Here is a 21786-nt window from a genome sequence, read left to right as displayed (position 1 = left end):
CTGGGGCGTGGTGCTTTCCTTCCAATGAAAAAGAACCATACTTCTTAAGGTGTTCATGGTCAAAACTGAGATTCCTCTTTCCAAATTCCATATTGCCAAGGGTTTCTCCATGACAAAAGCTGCCAGGAAGAACAGGTCTGTTTGGCTGAGCCTCCCAGGAGTGACGTCTTTCTTCTTTGCCTTTGAAACACTGGGGCTCTGTGCTTTCCTTCCTATGGAAAAGAACCATCCTTGTTTATGCAGGAATGGGCGAAACTGGAATACAAACTCCCAAATTCCCTATGTCCAAGGGTTGCTTTCAGAGAGGTCTGGCTAGCCTGGGCCTCTGGTAGCCACCTTTCATCTGCCCCTGAAACACCGGTGTTCCATGCTTTTCTTCCTTTGGAAAAGAACCGTCCTTCTACTCTGGATGTCCATGTCTGAAATTGGGATTCCACCTCTAAAATTCCCTATATCCAAGGGTTGCACCCAACCAAAATCTGCCAGTACCATCAAGTCTGGCTGGCCTTGGCCTCTGGTGGCTGCCCCTGCCACACTGGGGCTCGGTTCTTTCCTTCCCATGGAGATCACTGTGACACTGTGGGCACCTCATGGAACCAAGGGGATCATTGTGGCACCACTGGAGCCCATGGAACCAAGGGGCCATGGTGACACCGCAGGGCTTCATGGACCCAGAGACCATTATGACTCTGTGGGGCCTGATGGAACCATGGAGACCATTCCGACCCTTCAGGGCCTGGTGTCACCAAGGGGGCATTGTGACACCTCAGGGCCTCCTGGAAGTCAGGGACCATTGGGACACTGTGGGACCCCATGGAAGCGAGGGAACATGGACCAGGTCTGGCTGGCTTGGCCTGCCAGGGGCCACCTGACAGGTCTGGCTGATTTTTGGATGTCAAGGGCTGCCTCTCATCAGCTCCTGGAGCACTGGGGCTCTGTGCTCTCCTTTGTATGGAAAAGAACCATCTGTCTTTTCAGATGCCCATTGCCAAAACTGACATTCTGCTTAAAATATTTCCTGTATTCAAAGGTATCTCTAAGAACAGGATCTGGCAGCTCTGGCTGGCCTTGTTCTCTTGTGGTCACCTCTCATCTGCCCCTAAAACAGTGGAGCTCTGTTCCTTCATTCTTATGGAAAAGAACTGGTCTTCATGTCCAGAGACCATGGCCAAAATTAGAATTGGCCACTGAGTCTGGCCAGGGTTGTGTAACCATCTGCAGGCCAAGGGGAGATATTGACTCTGCCAGTGCTGCCATCCTCCCTCCAGTGAGAGAAAAGGACACAGGGCAGGCACACAGAGGAGCAGCATGAACACACCGAGGGCAGGGAAGAGGAAGTTGAGTCCCAGATGGGAGGGATGAGGAGATGCCATCATCTTGGGGCTGAAATCCTCTGCTAAAGCTGTGGAGAAGGATGTCATTGATACATCAGACTCTCTTTTTCCCTATAATGCATTGAAAAGTATGGGGAGATGACTTATTTCAGCAAAGGCCTCCATGCTCAATTGAGCAAATGTTGCAGTAGCTGTGATCCCATGAGAAGTTTGAACAGAGAAAAATAGAGAAAACTGATGAGAGCCTGTGCCCTCAGGGAGAGATGACCTCTGTTCCCAGAAATGAAGATGATTTCAGAAATAGATGAAAAGAACTTTTGCTCTTAAACAGCTCATCTTTAACCTAATATCCCATAAGTTAACATGGGTTATAAACACAGCTGTGGGAAAAGCTGTGAAAAAATGGGAGGGACTTCACAATTGCAGATTTTTCTGGGCAGCTGCTATTCATGGAAATGAAAATCCATGAGATAACTGTTTCATTGTGGATAAGTTTCCATAACATTAATAAGAGGAACTTTTCTCCCTGTTAGCTGACAGAAAATTTTACATTTGGTCTCTTTACATTGTCAGGTTGTATGGAGATGGGAAGTGTTCTGAAAGTTTTGTTCTGATTCTTATTACTCTTTCTTTTAGTTACTGTTAATAAACTTTTCGTTAGAAGTTTAAACTTTTCTTTTAAACTTCTGAGCCTACTTTGCCTTTTTTCCTAATCCCATCTCAGAGCAGGAAATTAGTAAGTATATTCTAGTGTGTGCACTGGTAATCAAGCAACACTGAACCTGCCACACTAATTAATACATTGGCCAAGAAATCTCAAATTGAAAAACTAAAACCACTACAGAAACTTTCCGATGAACTGCACTAGAGCAGAGGGAAATCTAGGCAGAGCCATGGTTTGTCAGGACTTGCTTGATCCTAATGAGCCCCATGGTGCATTTGGAGCTGAGGCCTGGAATCTTGGGGCCTGAGAGGAGATTGCACAAAACTTTCCAGGAGTCAGAGTCAAGAGGAAACACCCAAATGTGTCTCAAGGCATTAATGGAACCCACTGAGGTCCATACCGAACACAGGCTCTTTATGGACTCCTTGGAGGAGAGAACTGGAGGCCAGGATGGCACAAAAACCTCTCAGATACACTCAGGGTGGAAAGGAGAATCCAAAGTATTTTAAAAACCTTGAGTTTCTCAAAGTGTCAGTAAAAAGTTCTCAAGTAACTCATTAAATCAGATAATTTGGGCCATGATTGCACAAACCTCTCACAGAGTTGGTATCAAAAGGGAAACACCAAGTACATTAAAATAACTGAAGTACCTTGAAGCATTAATGGGCCCCACTGAGTGTTGTTCCTGACAAAGCCTCTCCAGGGACTAATTACAGCAGAATATTGGAGGCCATGATTGCAGAAAGCTCTCAGAGACTGCAAGGCAAAAGCCAAAGCCAAAGTCCTTTGAAAAACCTGCAGTCCCTGGGAGCATGAAGGAGCCCCCAGGGCCATTCCTGACCAAGGCTCCCCAGGGACTCCTTCCAGCAGATCCTTGAGGCCACTGGGATGTGGGCATGGGGGGGATGCTGAGGGCAGGACCAGGGGCTGACAGTGCCCAGCCTGGCTGGGGCTGTGCCAGGAGGCCCCAGGGCCTCAGGACAAGGTGTCTCCTCACAGCCCTTGGTGGCACAGACCCTGCTGTGCCCCAGGGCACCAAGACTTGGCTTCTCTTTGTCCCCACCTGTCATCGGTGCCTCTAGTTCTCTGCTCTGCCTGGGGCCTGGGGACACTTTCTCAGTCGTGTCCCTCAGTGGGACCCATTAAAAGTCCAAGAAACTTTGGAGTTGGATTCTGACTTGGAGTTCTGAAGAGGTTTCTGCAGCTCCCTCTCAGGGCCTGATGTTCAGGGCCTGAGCACAAAGCCCCAGAGGGTCATTAAAGTCCTTGTGCTGTGTCTGTGCTGCTGAGCTGGGCTGGGCTCCTGGCACAGAGGGTGATCCTGGTAACCAAGCAGAGCTTCAAAAGCACATTTCTCTTGCTGAGCAGCTCTTCTGCCAGCCCAGCAGGGCTGGGGCACTGCCTGCAGCCAGCCCGGGCACAGCACAGAGGCACAGAGAGCTTCAATCAGTCAGGGCTGGGAAGGGGCTGAGAAGTGCCTGGGACATAATCACTGCCAGCCCTTGGCACAGGAACCTCTGGCTGCAGGACAATGCAGCTGCAGCTCCTGGAGAGATCTCCTAAAGCTGGAACATCCCAATGCCCACATGTCGCTGTGGGACACGTGAAAGCACCACGCGGACCACCTGCTGCTTGCAAGGTAAAAAAGGAACGTTTATTATCTGACTCTGTCTTTTATACCTTCCCAAGGGTGACATTGGATTGGAGAGTGAACGGGCCACCTCTCCAAAGACATTGGACAAACCACCAGTACATCAAGTGCTCTCCACCCCCATAAAAGAATGTAAACAATACGTTGTTTACAGAAATTGTGTGGGAAAGTTCTCCAAAGGAATGTAAACTCAGAAGGCTTTAGGAAGTCTTAAGAATCAGGGTGACATCTCACCCTTTTTAGTTTAAAAGAAAAGAAAGAAAAATAAATAAATAAATAAATAAATAGATAAATAAATAAGGTTCAATGTCCATTCACGGAGGAATCGTCAGAGTGATCACCCGCCATCATCCTCAACTGAGTCATCACTCGACGATCCATCCATTGGATGCCTTTCAGTTTGGTCACGGTTTCCATGTTGCCCGTTGATCGGGTTCTGTCTCTGCGGTTGCAGATCAGGACGAACACACTTCGAAGGTACCCAGCGCACCCCAGTATCTGTGGATACACAAGCATACCTGCGCCCCGAAGCGATAAGGTCATAGGGACCTTCCCATTGTTTGGTGACTAAATTCCGCACTCGAACTTTTGCTCGAGGCTGATGTGCCTCGTCTGAAGCCTGCAACAAGAGATGATGATTTAAAATGACAGGGTTATTTGAATTCTGCTGCACCGTAAGATGATTGATGGTGTACAATGCTTTCTCCAACCGACTGTGTGGGGTCTCACCCTGTATTCCCCGTTTTTGTTTTTGAAGAACCTGCTTCAGAGTACCATGAGCACGTTCTACAATAGCTTGGCCAGTTGGAGAGTGGGCGATACCAAACTTGTGTGACACCCCCCACAACTGCAGGAACTGCCACACCTGCTGCGATGCGTAAGCAGGACCGTTGTCGGTTTTCACAGCTGAAGGTATGCCTATAACGGCAAAGGCCTGCCTCCAGTGGGCAATGACATCGCGGGCCTTTTCTCCAGTGTGAGCGGAAGCCCACATTGCAGAAGAGAACGTGTCCACCGTGACATGCACATACTTGAGCCGGCCAAACTCAGCAATCTGGGTGACATCGGTCTGCCAAAGCTCCAGGGCCCTAAGGCCTCTAGGGTTTACCCCTGGTAAAGGTGGAGCAAGTGCATGGCAGTCGTCACAGGACTCAACAATGCCATGAGCCTCTGTCGGTGTCAGCTGAAACTGCTTCTGCAGAGTATGTGCATTCTGATGGAAAAACCCATGCGATGCCTTGGCCTGCGCGAGTGTATCAGGCTGAGGTGCTACCCACGCTGGATTAGCCAACCTGTCAGCCCTCGCATTACCTTCTGCCACAAACCCTGGTAAATTGGTGTGACTTCTCACATGCAGAACATAAAACGGATGAACCCGGGCCTGAATAGCACACCACAAGGTCTTCAGTAAATGAAACAAGGCAGGGTTACTGACCTCCTTCAAAACTGAATGACCCAACCGCTGTGCGATGTCAGCCACATAGGCAGAATCCGTGACCAAATTGAAAGGTTCCTGGGAAAATCTCTCAAATGCCATAACAGCAGCCCTCAACTCAACCAATTGGGCCGACCCCTCCTGATGAGCTTTCAGAACCTGCCACTCAGATCCGTCCTTCCAAGTAACAATGGCCTTTCCTGTTTTCCCTGAACCATCAGTAAAGACGGTGGGTCCTTGCACGGGTTCCTGACTATTTTTGGGCCGCAAAGAGATCTGCGTAGATTTCGCCACCTGCAGTAGCTTGTGGCTGGGCAAATGATAAGTGATTTGCCCTGAAAAGTTTTCCAGAGCACATTGCATGGACATACAGTGTGCAAAGCTCCAGTCAAAGTCCTCCCAGGATATTGGGAGTACGATCTTTGCAGGATCCGCACCCATCAATTGCAAACACCGTTGCCGGCATTTGATTATCAACTGAGCAATCAACTCAGCCAATGTCGTTGCCGTCTTCTGCGGCTGATGGGGCAGGAAAACCCATTCCAAAATGTGCAAGGGATCAGACCATTTGTCACTCCATTGACCAATGATACCTGTGGGATGCGAATCTGGAGTGGTAACGAACACAGTGACATCAACGGAAAGATCAATGCAATAAACCTGACGGGCAGAAACAGCCTGCTGAACCTCCTCCAGCACCTGACGTGCCTCAGGGGTCAATGTGCGAGGTGATTTTAAATCAGGGTCTCCTTTCAACAGATCATACACAGGAGACTGTTGTGCGTCGGTTAGTCCCAAGTATGGACGTAACCAGGTGATGACACCCATCAGTTTTTGAACATCATTCAGTGTCTTCACCTAATGCACAAATTGCACCTCCTGGTGTTGGATTGTCCGTTCCAGAATTTTGACCCCCAAATACTTCCAAGGAGGTTGTTGCTGAACCTTTTCTGGAGCCACCTGCAACCCATGAGCATGCAAAGCATCGAGCAACCGAGGCTGAATCCTCAGCAGCTCCTCCTGAGTGGACGCAGCCACCAGGATGTCGTCCATATAATGATACACGTGCATCAGGGAACTGCTTGCGAACTCCAGACAAGGCACGAGCCACATACCATTGGCATATAACTGGGGAGTTGCGCATCCCCTGTGGCAGAACTCTCCATTGATATCGCTGTGCGGGCTCATCATTGTCAACTGCTGGTACTGTGAAGGCAAATTTTGGTCTGTCATCGGGATGCAAAGGAATTGTAAAGAAGCAATCCTTCAAATCCACGATGAAGATCGGCCAGCCTGCAGGAAGCATGGTAGGCGATGGCATGCCCGCCTGTAATGTTCCCATGCCTTCCATGACAGCATTGACCTTCCGGAGGTCCTGTAACAACCTCCATTTCCCAGACTTCTTTTTGATGCAGAAAACAGGGGTGTTCCAGGGGCTCCTGGAAGGCTCCAGACGACCCTGGTCCAACTGTTCCTGCACTAAATTTTGAAGGGTGGTCAGTTTATCTTGAGGGAGGGGCCACTGGTTTTCCCAAACAGGTGTATCCACCAGCCACCGTATAGGAGGCGTAGGACACTCCTCGCCCTTCGCTGCAGTGGCCCCCATCAAAAACCCGTCCCGATTCGCACCCCCCATGCAGACAAAACATCCCTCCCCCAGAGGTTAGCAGGAGAAGAAGTAACATGAGGCCTGATCCAAGCCGTCTGTCCCTCTGGGTTTGTGACCAGCACGGGCCGCTGGCTCACATAACATCGCTCTGTTCCTCCCAGGCCCGCAACAGACGTCTCCACTGGATCCAGGGGCCAATCTGGAGGCCAGGCGGCAAGGGAGAGAACCGTGACATCAGCGCCGCTGTCAAGGAGCCCGCGCAGGCGGATATCTGACGGCGTCGCACCAGGGATGGACAGGGTACACAGCATCTCGGGACGGTCTTTAGTCAGGACAGCGGTCCAGTGAACTTGAGGCGGTCCAGTGGATCCAAAACCACCATCCCCTCATGACTGGTCAGCCGTCCTGCGAACAGAAGACTTAAAAGGCACAAGTTGAGCAAGCCATGTCCCTTTTGGGATTGTAACGGGGGGGGTGGGCGTGGAGATCATTGCACAGATCTGCCCTGTGAAGTCTGCATCTATAAGACCCAGATGCACAATGATGCCCTGAAGGGTGGCACTAGACCTCCCCATAAGGAAGGCACTCATGCCCTCACCAAAAGGACCAAAGGCGTCCAGGGGAACCTTGTGCACCTTGCAAGAGTCTAAAACAACTGTTGCTGCTGTGCAGACATCCACACCTGCTGACCCGCAGGTGCTGGCTACGAGCTGGCTGAGCAGACCTCCATGGGCTCCGGGGTCTGGAGAGGAACTTGTGTCTGAGCGCGCCCCCCTTTCGCGCTCCGCTTCCCGTTTCCCGAGCTCGGGATTGCCTGGCCACTTGCATGAAGAGTCGCCTTGCAAACATCTGATAGATGGCCTGGCCTTCCGCACCGGCCACACACATACAAGGGAAATTTTCCCTTCTGTGTTTTCTTCCCTCGTTTGGTGCTTGTCTGAGCAGCCCCTTGCGGCTGCTTCCAGACTGGCTGTGCGGCAGCAGCCCAAGAATCCACCTTCCGAACCGACGGGCCTATGTCTACACAGGCTGCTGCCATCTGTGAAATGGTAGCCCCTTCAGGAAGAGCCTGTATGACTCTTTTGCATTCTGCGTTACAATGGATCCTAGCAAATCTTGCAAGGACCATTCGCCTCAGCTCAGGTTCTACCACCTGCCGCTCTACAGAGGCAGTCAACCTCGATGCAAAGTCTATGAAAGGCTCATCAGCCCTTTGAACAACAGTCAGAAAGGGCTTCATTGGAGCAGCCATTTCTAGGGCCTGGATTATAGCTGCCAAGCCTAACGTCCGGCATTGATCAAGCACAAGAGGATCGTATCCAGCCTGCCCCCGAGGATCAACATAATTTCCTGTGCCCATCAACATGTCAGCGTTAACAACACGCCTAGGATCCTGCTGCCCCCATGTAGCATTCTTCCGCACTGCACTGGCCACTAGACTAACCCATTTGTCCTCAAACAGGTCAAACTGCACAGGGTTAAAAAGAGCCTGTGCCACAGCGCGAATATCAAAAGGCGTCAGCAGGTCAGTAACAAGTAGCCGAATCGTGTGCATAACCTCATCAGACCCAAGACCATATTGTGCCACAGTGTCTCGGATTTCCTTCAACACTTTAAACGAAAAGGGCTGATGAGTGTTGTGAGTAACACCCCTGAGCACAGGGAAAGCCTGAAGACCCCCTGGCAAGGCTGCATCATCCACTGTTTCATGTCCCGTGGACTCTGGGACAGTGGCAGCTCCTGGGCTGCAAGGCGGTGCGACATCACTGGACACCACACCCCCTGCAGCATCAGCAGAGCCAGAGGAGCCTTCCCCGTAATCCGGCAGGCTCTGCGAGGGACCAAGGTCACACATCTCCTCAGCCTTATCAAGGACCTCCTGCCAGAACCGCCCGTGGTCTCTCGGGCGCACGGTCACCTGGCAAGGGGGGAGGGTCCACAAGGACGACGGGGAGGATCCACGGCCACGGGGAGTCACCGGTCTCCCGCCAGCCACGTCAGCAGTCCCAGCCCCTGCGGCAGGCGGGGAAGATGGAGCCGACCCAGACGGCGTCCCAGCAGTGCCCTCCGCACCATCAGCAGAGGACACTGCGGCGGACGCAGGCGGCGGTGCGGACCGCAACCCCAGCTCAGCACTCCTGTCCCCCGGGGCAGGGGAAAGGCGGGATGTAGAGGGAGACGCGGAGCGCGGAGACATTTCACTGCGGGACGACACAACGGAGGCCGGCACGCCCCCAAGGAGCTTCGGACCCGCAACCCGCAACCGCCCGGCGGGCATCGCCCCCATCAGGCGGGACCGGACGGGCTGCCCGCCTGCTGGGGCGGAGCCCGACGGAACAGAGACCAACGCCCCGTCCTTGGCGGCCCCCACCGCCTGCGCACGCCCAGCAGGCTGCGCAGGCTCAGGGATTGGAGCTGACTCATCCTCGGAAGATGAACCCGAAACCGATCCGGGCGAATCCGCCTGGGTCGCTTTCAAGGGGAATGTGACCCCGCAATTCGGGCAATTCACCTTCACTGAGCCAGATGCAACCCGAGGCGAGGGCTGGTCCACAAGCCCCCGTTCGCCCCCGAGCGCCGGGAAGGCACAAAGAGGAAGTGCTTTCCCCTTCGTCCCACCACGCCGGCGGCGCGGGGCGGGGCGGGGCGGTCGGACCTGCTCCACCGACCGGACGCTCGGAGCCAGCGGGCTGGGAGCCCGGGGCTCCCCAGAGGAGAAGCCGTCCTCTGACTCACTCTCCTGGGCACAAGGGGAATCCGGGCCACGCCCCAGGGACTCAGCCTCCCCAACATCAGAGGTAGAAAAATTTCTCAGAGAATCACGAGAGCCACCAGTGTCAGAGCCCTGCCAGATGGCATCCAATCTCTTCCACAACATCATCAGCGGCCCAATGCCTTCAAAACGATTATCAAGCAGGGCATCCATGAGGCGTTCTCCCACAGGAGCCCATTTCTCCCAGGACAGAGCCTCGGCAAGACTGGGAAAGAATCCCTGTTCCCTTGCCCATAAAAACAGCCTCTCAAAATCATCCCAATAAAAAAGAACGCGTTTCCACTTCAACACCTCCCTCCAAACGCTCAAAGCCACTGACTCCTCCCTGATGCTCTCAAAACTCTCCATTACCAACAATAGCGACAGGCAGAGCGCTGGACAGAGAGAGAAAAAACACCTCACCCGCGTGCTTTCAGCCTAAGCTGCAATACACGTCGGCGGTCACCAGATGTCGCTGTGGGACACGTGAAAGCACCACGCGGACCACCTGCTGCTTGCAAGGTAAAAAAGGAACGTTTATTGTCTGACTCTGTCTTTTATACCTTCCCAAGGGTGACATTGGATTGGAGAGTGAACGGGCCACCTCTCCAAAGACATTGGACAAACCACCAGTACATCAAGTGTTTCTCCACCCCCATAAAAGAATGTAAACAATACGTTGTTTACAGAAATTGTGTGGGAAAGTTCTCCAAAGGAATGTAAACTCAGAAGGCTTTAGGAAGTCTTAAGAATCAGGGTGACAGGATCGGACATGTCATCATCATCATCATGCCTGGCAGTTTGGCTACGGGCAACTGGAGCTGCTCTCCTTTTGGTGTCACTTCCTCTCTGAGTCTTGCCTTCCTTCAATTCATGCACCCGTTGTGCCAGAGCAGCAGTAGATTTTCCATCCCATCTCCTCATGTTTTCTCTGCAGTCGCGCAGGAAGAACCACAGCTCAGCTCTTGGGGTGTACCTTCTCTCACCATCTGAAGAACGTCTATGTTGGATACCAGAACCTCTGATCTGTACTGCTGAGATTTGGAAAAGGTCCTCCTTAATCTCCTCCCTGAGTCTCTTATGATTCTCCTCTATCTTATCTTCTAATTTCTGCAGACGTGTTTGCACTGCTGCAATTCTGGCATGGGTTGGACCATATACAGCATCTGCATATGCTCGGAGTTTCCTTGCCATGTTGAGCATGGTCTCATCCCTCTCCTCCCGCTTCATTATTGCTAAAGCAGAAGCGTATTCATGTGGCCCAAGCCGTACAAGTTTTCACCACATCACAGACGTACATGGTACCAAGCCTGGATTTCTAGTTGTTATTTAATCTGAGAAGATAATCTCTGCCACTGCCATTTCTCTCAGACGTTGGATCCCGTGTTCTATAGTCTCCCACTGGGTCTGCTGCATATAAAGATCATCTGCACACAGGTATCTTTGTGCTACACTTTCCAGAACCCGTGCCCAGAGGCTGTGAGGGTGAGCCCCCCTCATCATTCCTTGATCAATGACAGGATCATGTGACAGGGATCCCAAATGTCTCGCTTCAGTGCCATCCAGAATTATAGCCTCGCCTGCAGCATCCCAAAGACGGACCAACCAACTAATTACTGACCCCCGTGGCTCTCCCAGTCCATCCCAGTCTCTCCCAGTGCCTCCCGGCTGTCCATCTCAGCCTGGCGTGGCGCTGCCGCCTCTCAGCCAATCAGAGCGCGAGTCTCTGATGACTCATCAGTTGCCAGGCAGACCCGCAGCGCCGCGTGCCCCGCGCTGGACTCGGCCTCCCAGTGCCGCGCGCTTCATTCCCAGTTCCTCCCAGTGCTGCCCCAGTCCCTCCCACTCCTTCCCAGCCCATTCCCAGTTCCTCCCAGTGCCGCCCCAGTCCCTCCCACTCCTTCCCGGCCCATTCCCAGTTCCTCCCAGTGCCGCCCCAGTCCCTCCCACTCCTTCCCAGCCCATGCCCAGTTCCTCCCAGTGCCGCCCCAGTCCTTCCCACTCCTTCCCAGCCCATTCCCAGTTTCTCCCAGTGCCGCCCCAGTCCCTCCCACTCCTTCCCAGCCCATTCCCAATTCCTCCCCAGTTCACTCCGAGATCTCCACCCTCTCTGCCAGTGCCCCCCATCCCCTCCCCTCTCTCTAAGTATCATCCCAGTCTTGCCCAGTTCATTCCCAGTCCCTCCCAGTCCATTCCCATTCTGCCCCATGGACACAACACCCCTCCTCTCTCTCTCCACCTTTCTCCCAGCTGATCCCAGTGTGTTCCCGCTCTCTCCCAGTCACCCCCAGCGTGTCCATCTCGCTGGTGCCCTCGAGCTCCCAGCCCAGCTCCGGCCGCCTGCTCTGCTCCCTGGTGGATTTCGACCCTGCCCACACCCAGCTGAGGTGGTTCCAGGGCCAGCAGGAGCTCTCTGTGGTGGCCACTGATGTGGTCCCCAACGGGGACTGGACCCACCAGCTCCTTGTGCTGCTGAAAACCCAAACCCGGGGCGAGTTCACCTGCAGCTGCCAGGTGGAGCACGTTAGCCTGGAGCACTCCCTGAGCTGGAACTGTGGTACAGGGGAGGAATTCGGGGTGCTGGGACAGCAACTGGGATGTGCTGGGAGCAACTGGGAAGGAGTTGGAGAGAGCCTGGTTTAAACTGGGAAAGGAGGTTGGGGTTTGGAAGGGCTAAGAAGGTGTTTGAAGGATACTGGGGAGGGTGGGATGAGGTTCTGGGGGTCCTGGTGGACACTGGGAGAGAGTTTGGTTGTGCTGGGTGTGACTGGGAGTGATGTGAGTGAGCCTGGAGGAGCTGGAAGGAGATTGGGGATGGAAAAGCAGAGATTGGGATGAGGTTGGTTGTGCTGGGAAGAGACTGGGAGGGGTCTGGGGGAACTCTGGTGGGGCTGAGAAGGGACTGGGAGAGAGTTTGGGGGTCCTAGGGCAGTGGGGGGTGACTGGAAGGAGGCTGTGGGATCCTGAGAGGGACAGGAGGGGCTTTAGTGGGTCCTGGGGAGGTTAGGACAGAATCAAGAGGGAGGTTTCAGGGGATCCTGAGTGGGCTGGAAGCGACCAGGAGGGTGCTTGAAGGGGCTTGGATACCTGTGAGAGTTTTTGGGGGGTCCTGACCCCTGCGGACGCACCAGAGATGCTGCCGGATGCTGCCACAGCAAGATGCTGTCAGGAACTGGAGACTCCGAGTTCGGCTTTGTCTTCCTGGCTCTGGTGCTCAGCTTCTACCTGTGCAGGAAAGTCAGGGGTGTCCCGGGGGTCGTGTCCTCCCTCCCCCAGTGTGTGGGTGCTCCCCTGGGGCCCCCAGTCAGGTGTCACCCCCTTTTCTCTGCCCACAGAGCTCCTGAGCCGCCGGCGGCCGCAGCCACTCCCTGTGGTCTTGGGCCCGGCCGGGACCCCCGCTCCATCCCCACGCTCATTTTGGGGGGGGGTCGAGTGTCCCCCAGCCCTGCTGTCCCTCTGCCCCTGCCCGCCTGCTCCCAGTGTTCCCAGTAAAGCTTCCCAGTTAAACCCAGCCCAGTTCCTGGGGGCACTGGGGAGGGACTTGGGGGGACCCCACGGCGGGGCCGGCCCTGGGCAGGGAGGGCGGGTCCAGGTGGGGAACACTGCCTGCTGCGGGTCTGCCCGGCAACTGGTGAGTCATCAGCCCCGCTCTCGCTGATTGGCTGACTCTTCTCCACCGCGTTCTCTCATTGGCTGAGGAGAGGCCCGGCAGTGCAGAGAAGGAACGGGAGAGATCCCGCCCCGAGCACCGGCACGGGGACAACAGACCCGGCCTGGGCACAGGGAGGGAATTTATTACCAACCAAACCACGGCAGCACCAGGAGAAGGGAAAGAAATCCCTCCAGCACCTTCCCCCACCCAACGGGGATCACCCACAACAGGGTTATCCACCATGGAGAGACGGGGACATACGAGTTTAGACCAAAGCCAATTTTATTGAGTGTACCAGGTGTTTATACAGGGATTTCCTTGTATGGTGCTTATAGAGGGCTCTGTTTTTGGTAACAATTTCCCATTGGTTACACATTCTTCGAGACATCCAGTAACCTGGGAACATTTATCTTATCACAAAGACTCACACCATTTTTTCTGGTCACTTCTTGCCCAGGGAGACTGAAACTGTGTCTGTGTCTCCCACAGTTTCTGCTCAGTCAGGCCTCAGATATCGGGCCCCTTGATCAGCTCCATTGCTTTACTCTCTGTTTTATTCCCCATATGGGGGCACCAGGGCTCTGCCCAACGCGGGTCACTGGGGATCATCCAGCCCAGATCCTCCCATGGGGGATGGAGCTGCAGCAGCACACCAAGCTCTCCCCTCACTCCAAGCTCTTCCCTCACTCTCTTCCCTCACTCCAAGCTCTTCCCACATTCGGGGCACTCACAGGACTTCCTTTAGTGATGCCTCCGTTGGTGTCTGATCAACTTTGAGCTCATGGAGAAGCTCTTCCCACACTTCCCACACTCGTAGGGCCTCTCCCCGGTGTGGATGCGCCGGTGCACGGTGAGGCTGGAGTTGTGCTTGAAGCCCTTCCCACAGTCAGGGCAGTGGAACGGCCTCTCCTCGGTGTGACTCTGCTCATGACTGAGGAGATTGGAGCTGGTCCGAAACCTCTTCCCACACTGGGGACACTCGTAGGGCCTCTTCCCAGTGTGGATGCGCTGGTGTGTTCTCAGGCCTGAGCTCCTCCCAAAGCTCTTCCCACATTCCAAGCACTCATAGGGCCGTTCCCCGGTGTGGATCACCTGGTGCACCATCAGGCCAGACATGTCTTTGAAGCCCTTCCCACATTTCCCACACTCATAGGGCCTCTCCCCAGTGTGGATGCGCCGGTGCACAGTGAGATTGGAGTTGTGCTGAAAGCCCTTCCCGCAGTCAGGGCAGCGGTAGGGCCTCTCCTCTGTGTGAATCCGCTCATGTACGAGGAGATGGGAGCTTCTCTGAAACCTCTTCCCACACTGGGGACACTCGTAGGGCCTCTCACCAGTGTGGATCCTCTGGTGCTCGATCAGGTGGGAGCTCCGGCTGAAACCCTTCCCACATTCCAAGCACTTGTGGGGCTTCTCCCTGTCATGAGGCTTCTCCACCAGCTCTGAGCTCTGGCTGGATCTCTGCCCGCCTTCCTGGCTCAGGGGGGCTCTTTCCTCCCCGCAGCTCCCTGGGCTGGGTTTGCAGCTCCTCCTCCTGCAGCATCTCCGGGGCTTTCCCTCCTCCTCCATCCAGCCAAGCCCTGGCAAAGACAAATCCTGGTTTGAGGGAAAAACAAGAGAAGAGCTCCTTGGACTGGAGGTTCCTCCTTGCCCAAGTTCATCTCAGGAAGTCATTGGGAATCTTGTGTCTGTAAGAACCTCCAAAGCACCAAGATTCAGACCAAACACACCACAAACTTCAAGACACAAATCAAAAACTCCCCGAACATCACAAGTCAGCAAAAACCTCCTTCAAAAGATAAAGATTCAGCTGCCACATAAAACCAAAGCACCAACATTTAGCCCAAGAAAGCACAGAAACACCAAGATTCACCCTGTGAAAATCGTGGATCCCCCTCCACAGTCACCTGCTGCATGTGGGGGGAGCAGCGCTCCTGGGGCTGGGGGGAGGCTGCAGACACAGGGAGGGGTGGAACCTTCTGCTGCTTCCTCTTTCTGCTCCTTCTCCTCCTCCTCCTGTGTCTTTCCTCTTCCTCACACTCCTCTTCCTACTGCTATTCCTCCTTCTCCTGCACAATCCCACCCTCTCCTGCCACCTGCATCCTTTGACCATTCTGTTCCTCAAGCCTGCTTCTCCTTCCCTTCTCCTCCTGCCCCCAGGCCCAGCACCCACTGCCGGCTCCCTCTTCCCCCCAGCCCCACAGCATCCCAGCGCAGGGGCAGGGATGGAGCTGGGGCAGGTCGGGCTGGGGCAGCGCTGGGCTCTCGGCCGCTCCCGCCCGCACTCGGTCCCCACTGCAGCCGCTCCCGCCAGGACAGCGCGGGGGGGCCCGGCCTTGGCGCTGCCCCACTCCCACCTCCCCAAATTCCCCTCGCGGGGCCATGGGGCCGAGGGGGGGTGCAGGTGGGGTCCAGGTGGGGAATGCTGAGATAATTTTAAGAGTGGGTCCCCAAGAAGAAGAATTGGAATTTGTGGTAGACACAGGGGCAGAATGAACCTTTCTGTTAAATATTCCAAAAGGTTATAGTGTAAGCAAAGATACCGTAATAGTAACAGGAGCAAAAGGAGAGAGTTCCACAGTACCCGTTATTAAAAATGTGGTAATAGAGGGAGAAACTAAATTTTGGATGAGGGATGTTTTCTTGGTCCCAGGGGCAGGTAGCAATTTATTGGGACAAGATTTACAGGTGAAATTAGGAATAGGGGTTGTTCCAGAAGATGGGAAGATGACAGCTAGACTTTTAAAACTAGGCCAGGATGATGGAAGAAGAATTAACAAGGAAGTTTGGGCTGGGGAGGGAAATAGGGGAAGATTAAATATTGACCCCATAAAGATTACAACTTAGGAAAAAAAAATTGTCCCATACATGTACGGCAGTATCCTGTATCTTTAGAAGGACGGGAATGTTTAAAGCCAGTAATAGAAGGACTAACAAAGGATGGGACATTAGAACCTTGTATGTCTCCCCATAATACCCCAATACTCCCAGTAAAGAAGCCTGATGGGAGCTATAGACTGGTACAAGCCTTAAGGGAGGTTAACAAAGGAACTCAGACCCGCTATCCAGTGGTACCAAATCCTTATACTCTTTTAAGTAAAGTTCCTCCCCAGCATCAGTGGTTTAGTGTAGTGGACCTTAAAGATGCCTTTTGGGCTTGCCCATTAGCCCAGGAGAGCAAGTTATCTTTGCTTTTGAATGGAAGGACCCACTAACTGGGAGAAAACAGCAATTAAGATGGACAAAACTACCACAGGGGCTTACAGAGTCCCCAAACTTATTTGGACAAGCTTTAGAAACAATACTACAAACTTTCCCCACTCCCCCTGGAATACAAATTATCCAATATGTGGATAATCTTTTACTTTCTGGGGAAGCTGAAGCTGAAGTTAGAGAGGCTACTATAAAGCTTTTGAATTTTCTTGGGGAAAAAGGATTAAGGGTATCAAAAGGGAAGCTGCAATTTGTAGAATCAGAGGTAAAATATCTTGGACACTTGCTTAGTAAGGGTAGTTGGAAGCTCAACCCAGACTGAAACACAGGGATTCTATCCCTTCCCCCTCCCTCTTCAAAGGGGGAAATCAGAAAGATACTCAGATTATTGGGATATTATAGATTGTGGATTGAAGGATATACACAGGCAGTAAAATTTTTGAATAAAAAAAACTGACAGAGGGAGATGATATAAAATGGATCAAAAAGGATAATGAAAAACTAAGAAAAAAGAAGTTAAAACTAGCCCCAATATCAACTTTAAGCTTACCTTCACTAGCAAAACCCTTTCATCTGTATGTAAATGAAGAAAAGGGGGTAGCTCAAAATAGGGTTTTGTTTCAAGAGTGGGGAGGAGTAAAGAGACCCATGGCTTATTTATCAAAGATGTGGCATCCAGTAAATCAAGGCTGGCCAGTGTGTATTCAAGCTACAGCAGCTACTGCAATCCTGGTAGAGGAAAGTAATAAACTGACTTCTAGAGGTAAATTAATTGTGTGCACACCTCATGCAGTACTAAATTTCTTCCAATTTGCATTGTGATTTTTATCTTGAAATACATATCTTACTGTACTAACTTTGAAAAACTAGTTTACAGCTGTGACATAGCAAAACCTGCTATTAATTTGAGTCAATGCAGGCTGTTCAATCAAGTGTTCTCAGTGTGTAAAGTTAAACTAAAGGTAACACCAGCTGCTTTGTAGGTCAATGAGAAACATTTTTCCTTCCAACCAGTCCTTTTTCATGTACCCAAATGTGTTTTGCTTTCTTCGTTTTTTTGTTTTGTTTGTTTGCTGTTTTTTCTGGAAGTGCTAACTACTTGCAGTGTATCTAGAACAGAAATTAAAATTGTGCATACAAAACACTTGTAAAAAACATAGGGCTCATTTTTTCCCAGAATGGGAGGTGGCTACATATAGAAAAGGGAAACTACAAAGCTAGATGAAGAAAAAGTTTCAGTATCTTCTAATGTAAACAGTTTGTTACTTCCAGCGTCACAGTGGGTGTGTGACACACACATATGAAAAAGATGGTGAGGGAGATCTCTGTTTACTACAGTTTCCTATTTCTTGAATGAGTTAGAGAGCTATGAAGCAACTGTGATTCCTTGTGTGGATTACCCAGGCCTGCAGGGAGGGCTTGGCCATGGTTCCCTCTGTGCTGCAGGCAGCCCTGCAGCGTGGCAGCAGTGGCTTGCCTCTGGTGAGTTTGCAGGCAAGGTGCTCCAGCACTGCAGTGCTCAGGGGCAGTTTCCTATTTTGACACCAAAGCTTAAATTCAGGAGTGCCTCTTCCCATCCAGTTATTGTTTGTACCGTAAGAACCTCTTCAGAGAGTGTCTCCTGGCAGTCAAAAAGAGAGTATCGCAGAGATAAATTCCTTACTTGCTGTCTCCCCCACTGTATCCACATTTTGTCTATTCCCTCTTCAAATTATAGATTTGTAAAACTCATGCTCTGTGTCCTCAGATGCCCTTCCCAAATCAAACCTTGGCTTCTTTGCAAATTATATTGCACTAACAAGGATTGCCTTAAATTTTTTATTGCAGGCAAGATCACTTCAGAAGTAAGTTTTTGTTTACCTTGTTCCTACAACCCTTTCAAGCTTGTGAATGGAAAATTGTGACAGCAAAATAAGTCTTTAGTTTTAGCACTGTCAGCTGTGGGTAGCTGGTAGCCCTTGGTGGAGGGTGCCGTGAATTAAAGGCCTGCAGAACATACATAACAAAAGTAATTAAATTTGTAAGGAAGTTGAAAAAGGAGGGAGGGGTGATTGGCAGACTCACCTCTCCAGGATGTAGGACTAATGTTAGAAAGTGGACTGATATTGGAATGTGGATGTTGAAATGTGAAAAGAGAAAAAGAGGGCGAAACAGAGAGAAAGGGAGAAGAGAGAAGAAGAGAGAAAAAGAGAAAGAGAGAGAAAGGGAAAGAGAAAGAGCGAAATACACCCCAAAGTCCCCATACCGTAGCTATTTGTAAGTTCTCCCCCATTCCTGCTAGACAGAGTGACAACAAGGGGAGGGGAGTGAGGAAGTACAGTCAAAGGCAAAGCTGTGAAAAAGAGGGAGAGCTGGACCACCAATAGAGATAAGATCAAAGCAGAGATAGCTGACTCTCACAATGTGCTTTATTTTTTTAAACAAGACTTCTTTTTTTTCCTTCTGATTTTTGTTGTTAAGGAAAGGAGGCTTTTGTTCTGAAGAATGGGTCTGTAAGACTAAAACAGTTGGATGTTGCCTAAAAAGCAAAAAACCAAGAGATGTGATACATCTTGTGTTAAATTTGGGCTAGTCTTTTTTTATTTAACTAATTATAGCTCACAAGAAGAAGAATTGGCCTCTGCAGTAATTAGCACAGCTGGATACAAGAAGAAGAAGCAGCTATAGAAAAAGTTTTTAGTTAAACCCAGAAAGTTTTGAAGAAAACTAATGGTGAAAGTTAATGCAGTATTGTTTTTCTTTTAACACTGTGTTATTAAGAAGTCCTTTCCAGGTACTACTAAAGCAGCAATCCCAACCATGGAAAAGAGGGTGAATTCATGCCAGCAAAATAAAAGAATTTGTGAAAAAACGTGAGGAATGGACTATCACATCTAAACCGGGTGACACCAAATTGACTTTCAACCAGGACTGGGTGGTAATGGTTTGGGAAGACCCAAATGATCCAAGGCAGGTACAAAGAATAACACCTAACTGAGAAATAAGGCAAAGCTTGCATCACTGGTTCTAAGCCCTGCCTGAATAAGCCCTGAGACGCCTCCGACACCTCCTTGGCAGAGGAACACTGCCACTTCAAACAGGAGGATCGGGAGTGTTTGAGTCAAAGAGTTCTGATAGTCTGGCCTTAGCCTGTGGCTTGTACAGGCAAAAAGGGAAATTACCATTAATACTATGCTGTATACTTTATTTGATTCATCCCCATATTGGACATGGCAGCTGGGTTATAAGTGAATGGTTAAATTATGAGAATAATTGGCATTGTAGCTCACAAAATCTATGTTCTCGTGGCAAGAAGTATTGAGTACTGAATCAATCCCCTATATAGAACGACCTCAAAAACTGAAGTAATAAATTGTTTTTGTAGATGGGAATTATCAGTGCCTGTGGACTGAGAGATACCTGAGCAATGGTGGGAAACCACAGTTAAAAGGTGTCAAAAACAATTTGCCTGGAAATGAGTAAAAAAGGAGTGACAAGGGAAACAGAGGGCAAGCCTGGATTGAGCACTGTACTCAGCAGCGAGAAGATCACACGTACCTGCTGTGGGCAGCAGCCCCACAGGCAGGGGAGGTGGGGGTATAAGCCAAGCCAGACCTCTGTCATTCCTGTTTCTGTCTCTCATTTGTTGTCTTTTCCCTTCTGAGATAGCAGCAAGATCGTGTCACAAATGCTACAGAAAGTATCACATGGAAAGAAACCAAAGTTCCTTTTTCTTACACACACCCACCTCAACAGGCACTGTTATAACCCATCCAAATTAAGTACCTGCAGGAAAAAGGGGGAAAATTATCACATTACAAAGAACTTAGGAAAAAGTAGTAATACCTGGGGCATGGAATGTCCAAAAGGAGAGAGATGGATTTGTTTTACATTTGATCTTAGAAATATAGTCCAAGATTCGGTAAAGAGACAGTTAGTAAAAAACAAAGGTAAAACAAGCACAGCAGTCTAGCTCTGTGTTAACCCCAAATTATATCCTGAGTCACATTAAATGACTCCAAGCAGTTATAGAGAAGATAATAAACAAAGCTGCTCAGGCATTGGAATTAATATTGAGTCTGCAAAGCCAAACATCACCTGCAGTGCATTAAAATAGGTTGGCTTTACACTATTTATTGGCTAAAGAATGGGGTGTACAGATTGTTGAAAATAGATGGCAATGAGGATGTCATCCTGGAAAAAACAAAGGATATCAGAAAAAAATTATGACCCAGGTATCAGTCCAAAAATGGGAAAATAATGTTAAAAACTAGCAGGTGGGGTAATGTATTGAGAATGGGATGGTGGAAGAAATTAGGATTCTTCCTTTTATGTGTTACAAGTGTTTTGATATTTCTTCTTTGTTTAATCCCATGTTTTATTTGATTACCAACAGAGTCCAAAGAATGCAAGAGGACAGGAAATATTCTTTATAAATCATTTGGCTTGCGCAGTAAGAGGTGGGATTGTGAAAAACGCATATTTATGATTGGCTTTTCGCAAATGTTACAATGAATATTATATGTGTCATGTTAGAAAGTTATGCTGTATTAATTCCCTTACGTATTGTGTTAAGTGTAGTTTTAGGTTACAACATTATGTTAAAATAGAGATTATGTATGTGGGGGGAGGTTTCTTTTTAGGAATGAGATGCTCCCTTCGAAGAACACCTAAATCTTCCAAAGGAGAGGAATTTATTGCTTCTTATCAGGAGAAGCTAATTTCTTCAGGCCTTGCTCAGACTTGAAGATGCCAGTGGATTAAAGGGAACAGTTGACATACAACAGAGTTTCTTGTTTAGAATAGGATGTATGCATAACCATGAAGGATGTATGACTATGCAACAAGTGTCTTGGTTTAAGGGTGATTCCTTTGTTCACAAGTCAAGCTTTTCTTGACTTAGTGTCCGAGAGCATCCGGACGTCCGTAATTCTTTGCTCTTTTTGTCTTGTAATTGTCCTAACTCTAATTGTATTATTATTTTTATAACCATTTTATTATTATTAAACTTTTAAAATTTTAAAAACCAAGTGATTAGAGTTTTTCAAAATTTTCAAAACTAGATGAGATTTAAAGGTGACGCTTTAACTCATAAACAATAAATAGATGATTTGAAGGGAAAAAAAAAAAGCAGCAGATTGTGGGGGGGGCACAACTGAGGCTGCTGAAGGCTGCTGTGGAAGAGAAGCTGCATTCCAGGCACCCAGGAGAAGCTTCAGAAATGCAAATTAACACTGCTGGGGCAAACTGGGGACAATGTACCTGGCTCTTCTTGCCTGGGGCAGGAATTGGCTGATTCCCTCTGCCCCTCACCCCAAGCTCTGCCTGCTTGCACAGATGGAATCTGCACAGCTGAAGGCAGAGCCCATGCTGAGGATCTCTGACTCTGCAACAGAAATGGCTGAAGCTGCAAAGGGAAACAGCAAATGGAGAATGTTGGGAAAACTTCACTAAAATAAGGGGGGGATCATCCCTCTGCCCACTCCAACATCTCCTGTCC

At 50.2% G+C, this 21786-nt stretch overlaps 1 protein-coding gene across 1 annotated transcript in view; it reads right to left on the bottom strand.

The window, feature by feature from the left end:
* LOC146767121 (uncharacterized) overlaps nt 1–17753 on the bottom strand; it is a 99490-nt gene extending 81737 nt beyond the window's left edge. The window contains exon 1 of the mRNA XM_085581106.1: nt 13870–17753. Within this exon, the coding sequence (XP_085437232.1) occupies nt 13870–14663 (794 nt within the window). The 5' untranslated portion in view covers nt 14664–17753. The remainder of the gene's footprint in view (nt 1–13869) is intronic.
* Between the last annotated feature and the right edge of the window lie 4033 nt (nt 17754–21786).

The sequence above is a fragment of the Lonchura striata genome, chromosome 5 (genome assembly GCF_050655825.1).
Source record: "Lonchura striata isolate lonStrDom1 chromosome 5, ASM5065582v1, whole genome shotgun sequence".
In the NCBI taxonomy this organism is placed as follows: Eukaryota; Metazoa; Chordata; class Aves; order Passeriformes; family Estrildidae; genus Lonchura; species Lonchura striata.
Note: the sequence above shows the minus strand (reverse complement) of the source record. Positions and strands in the feature narration are given on the sequence as shown.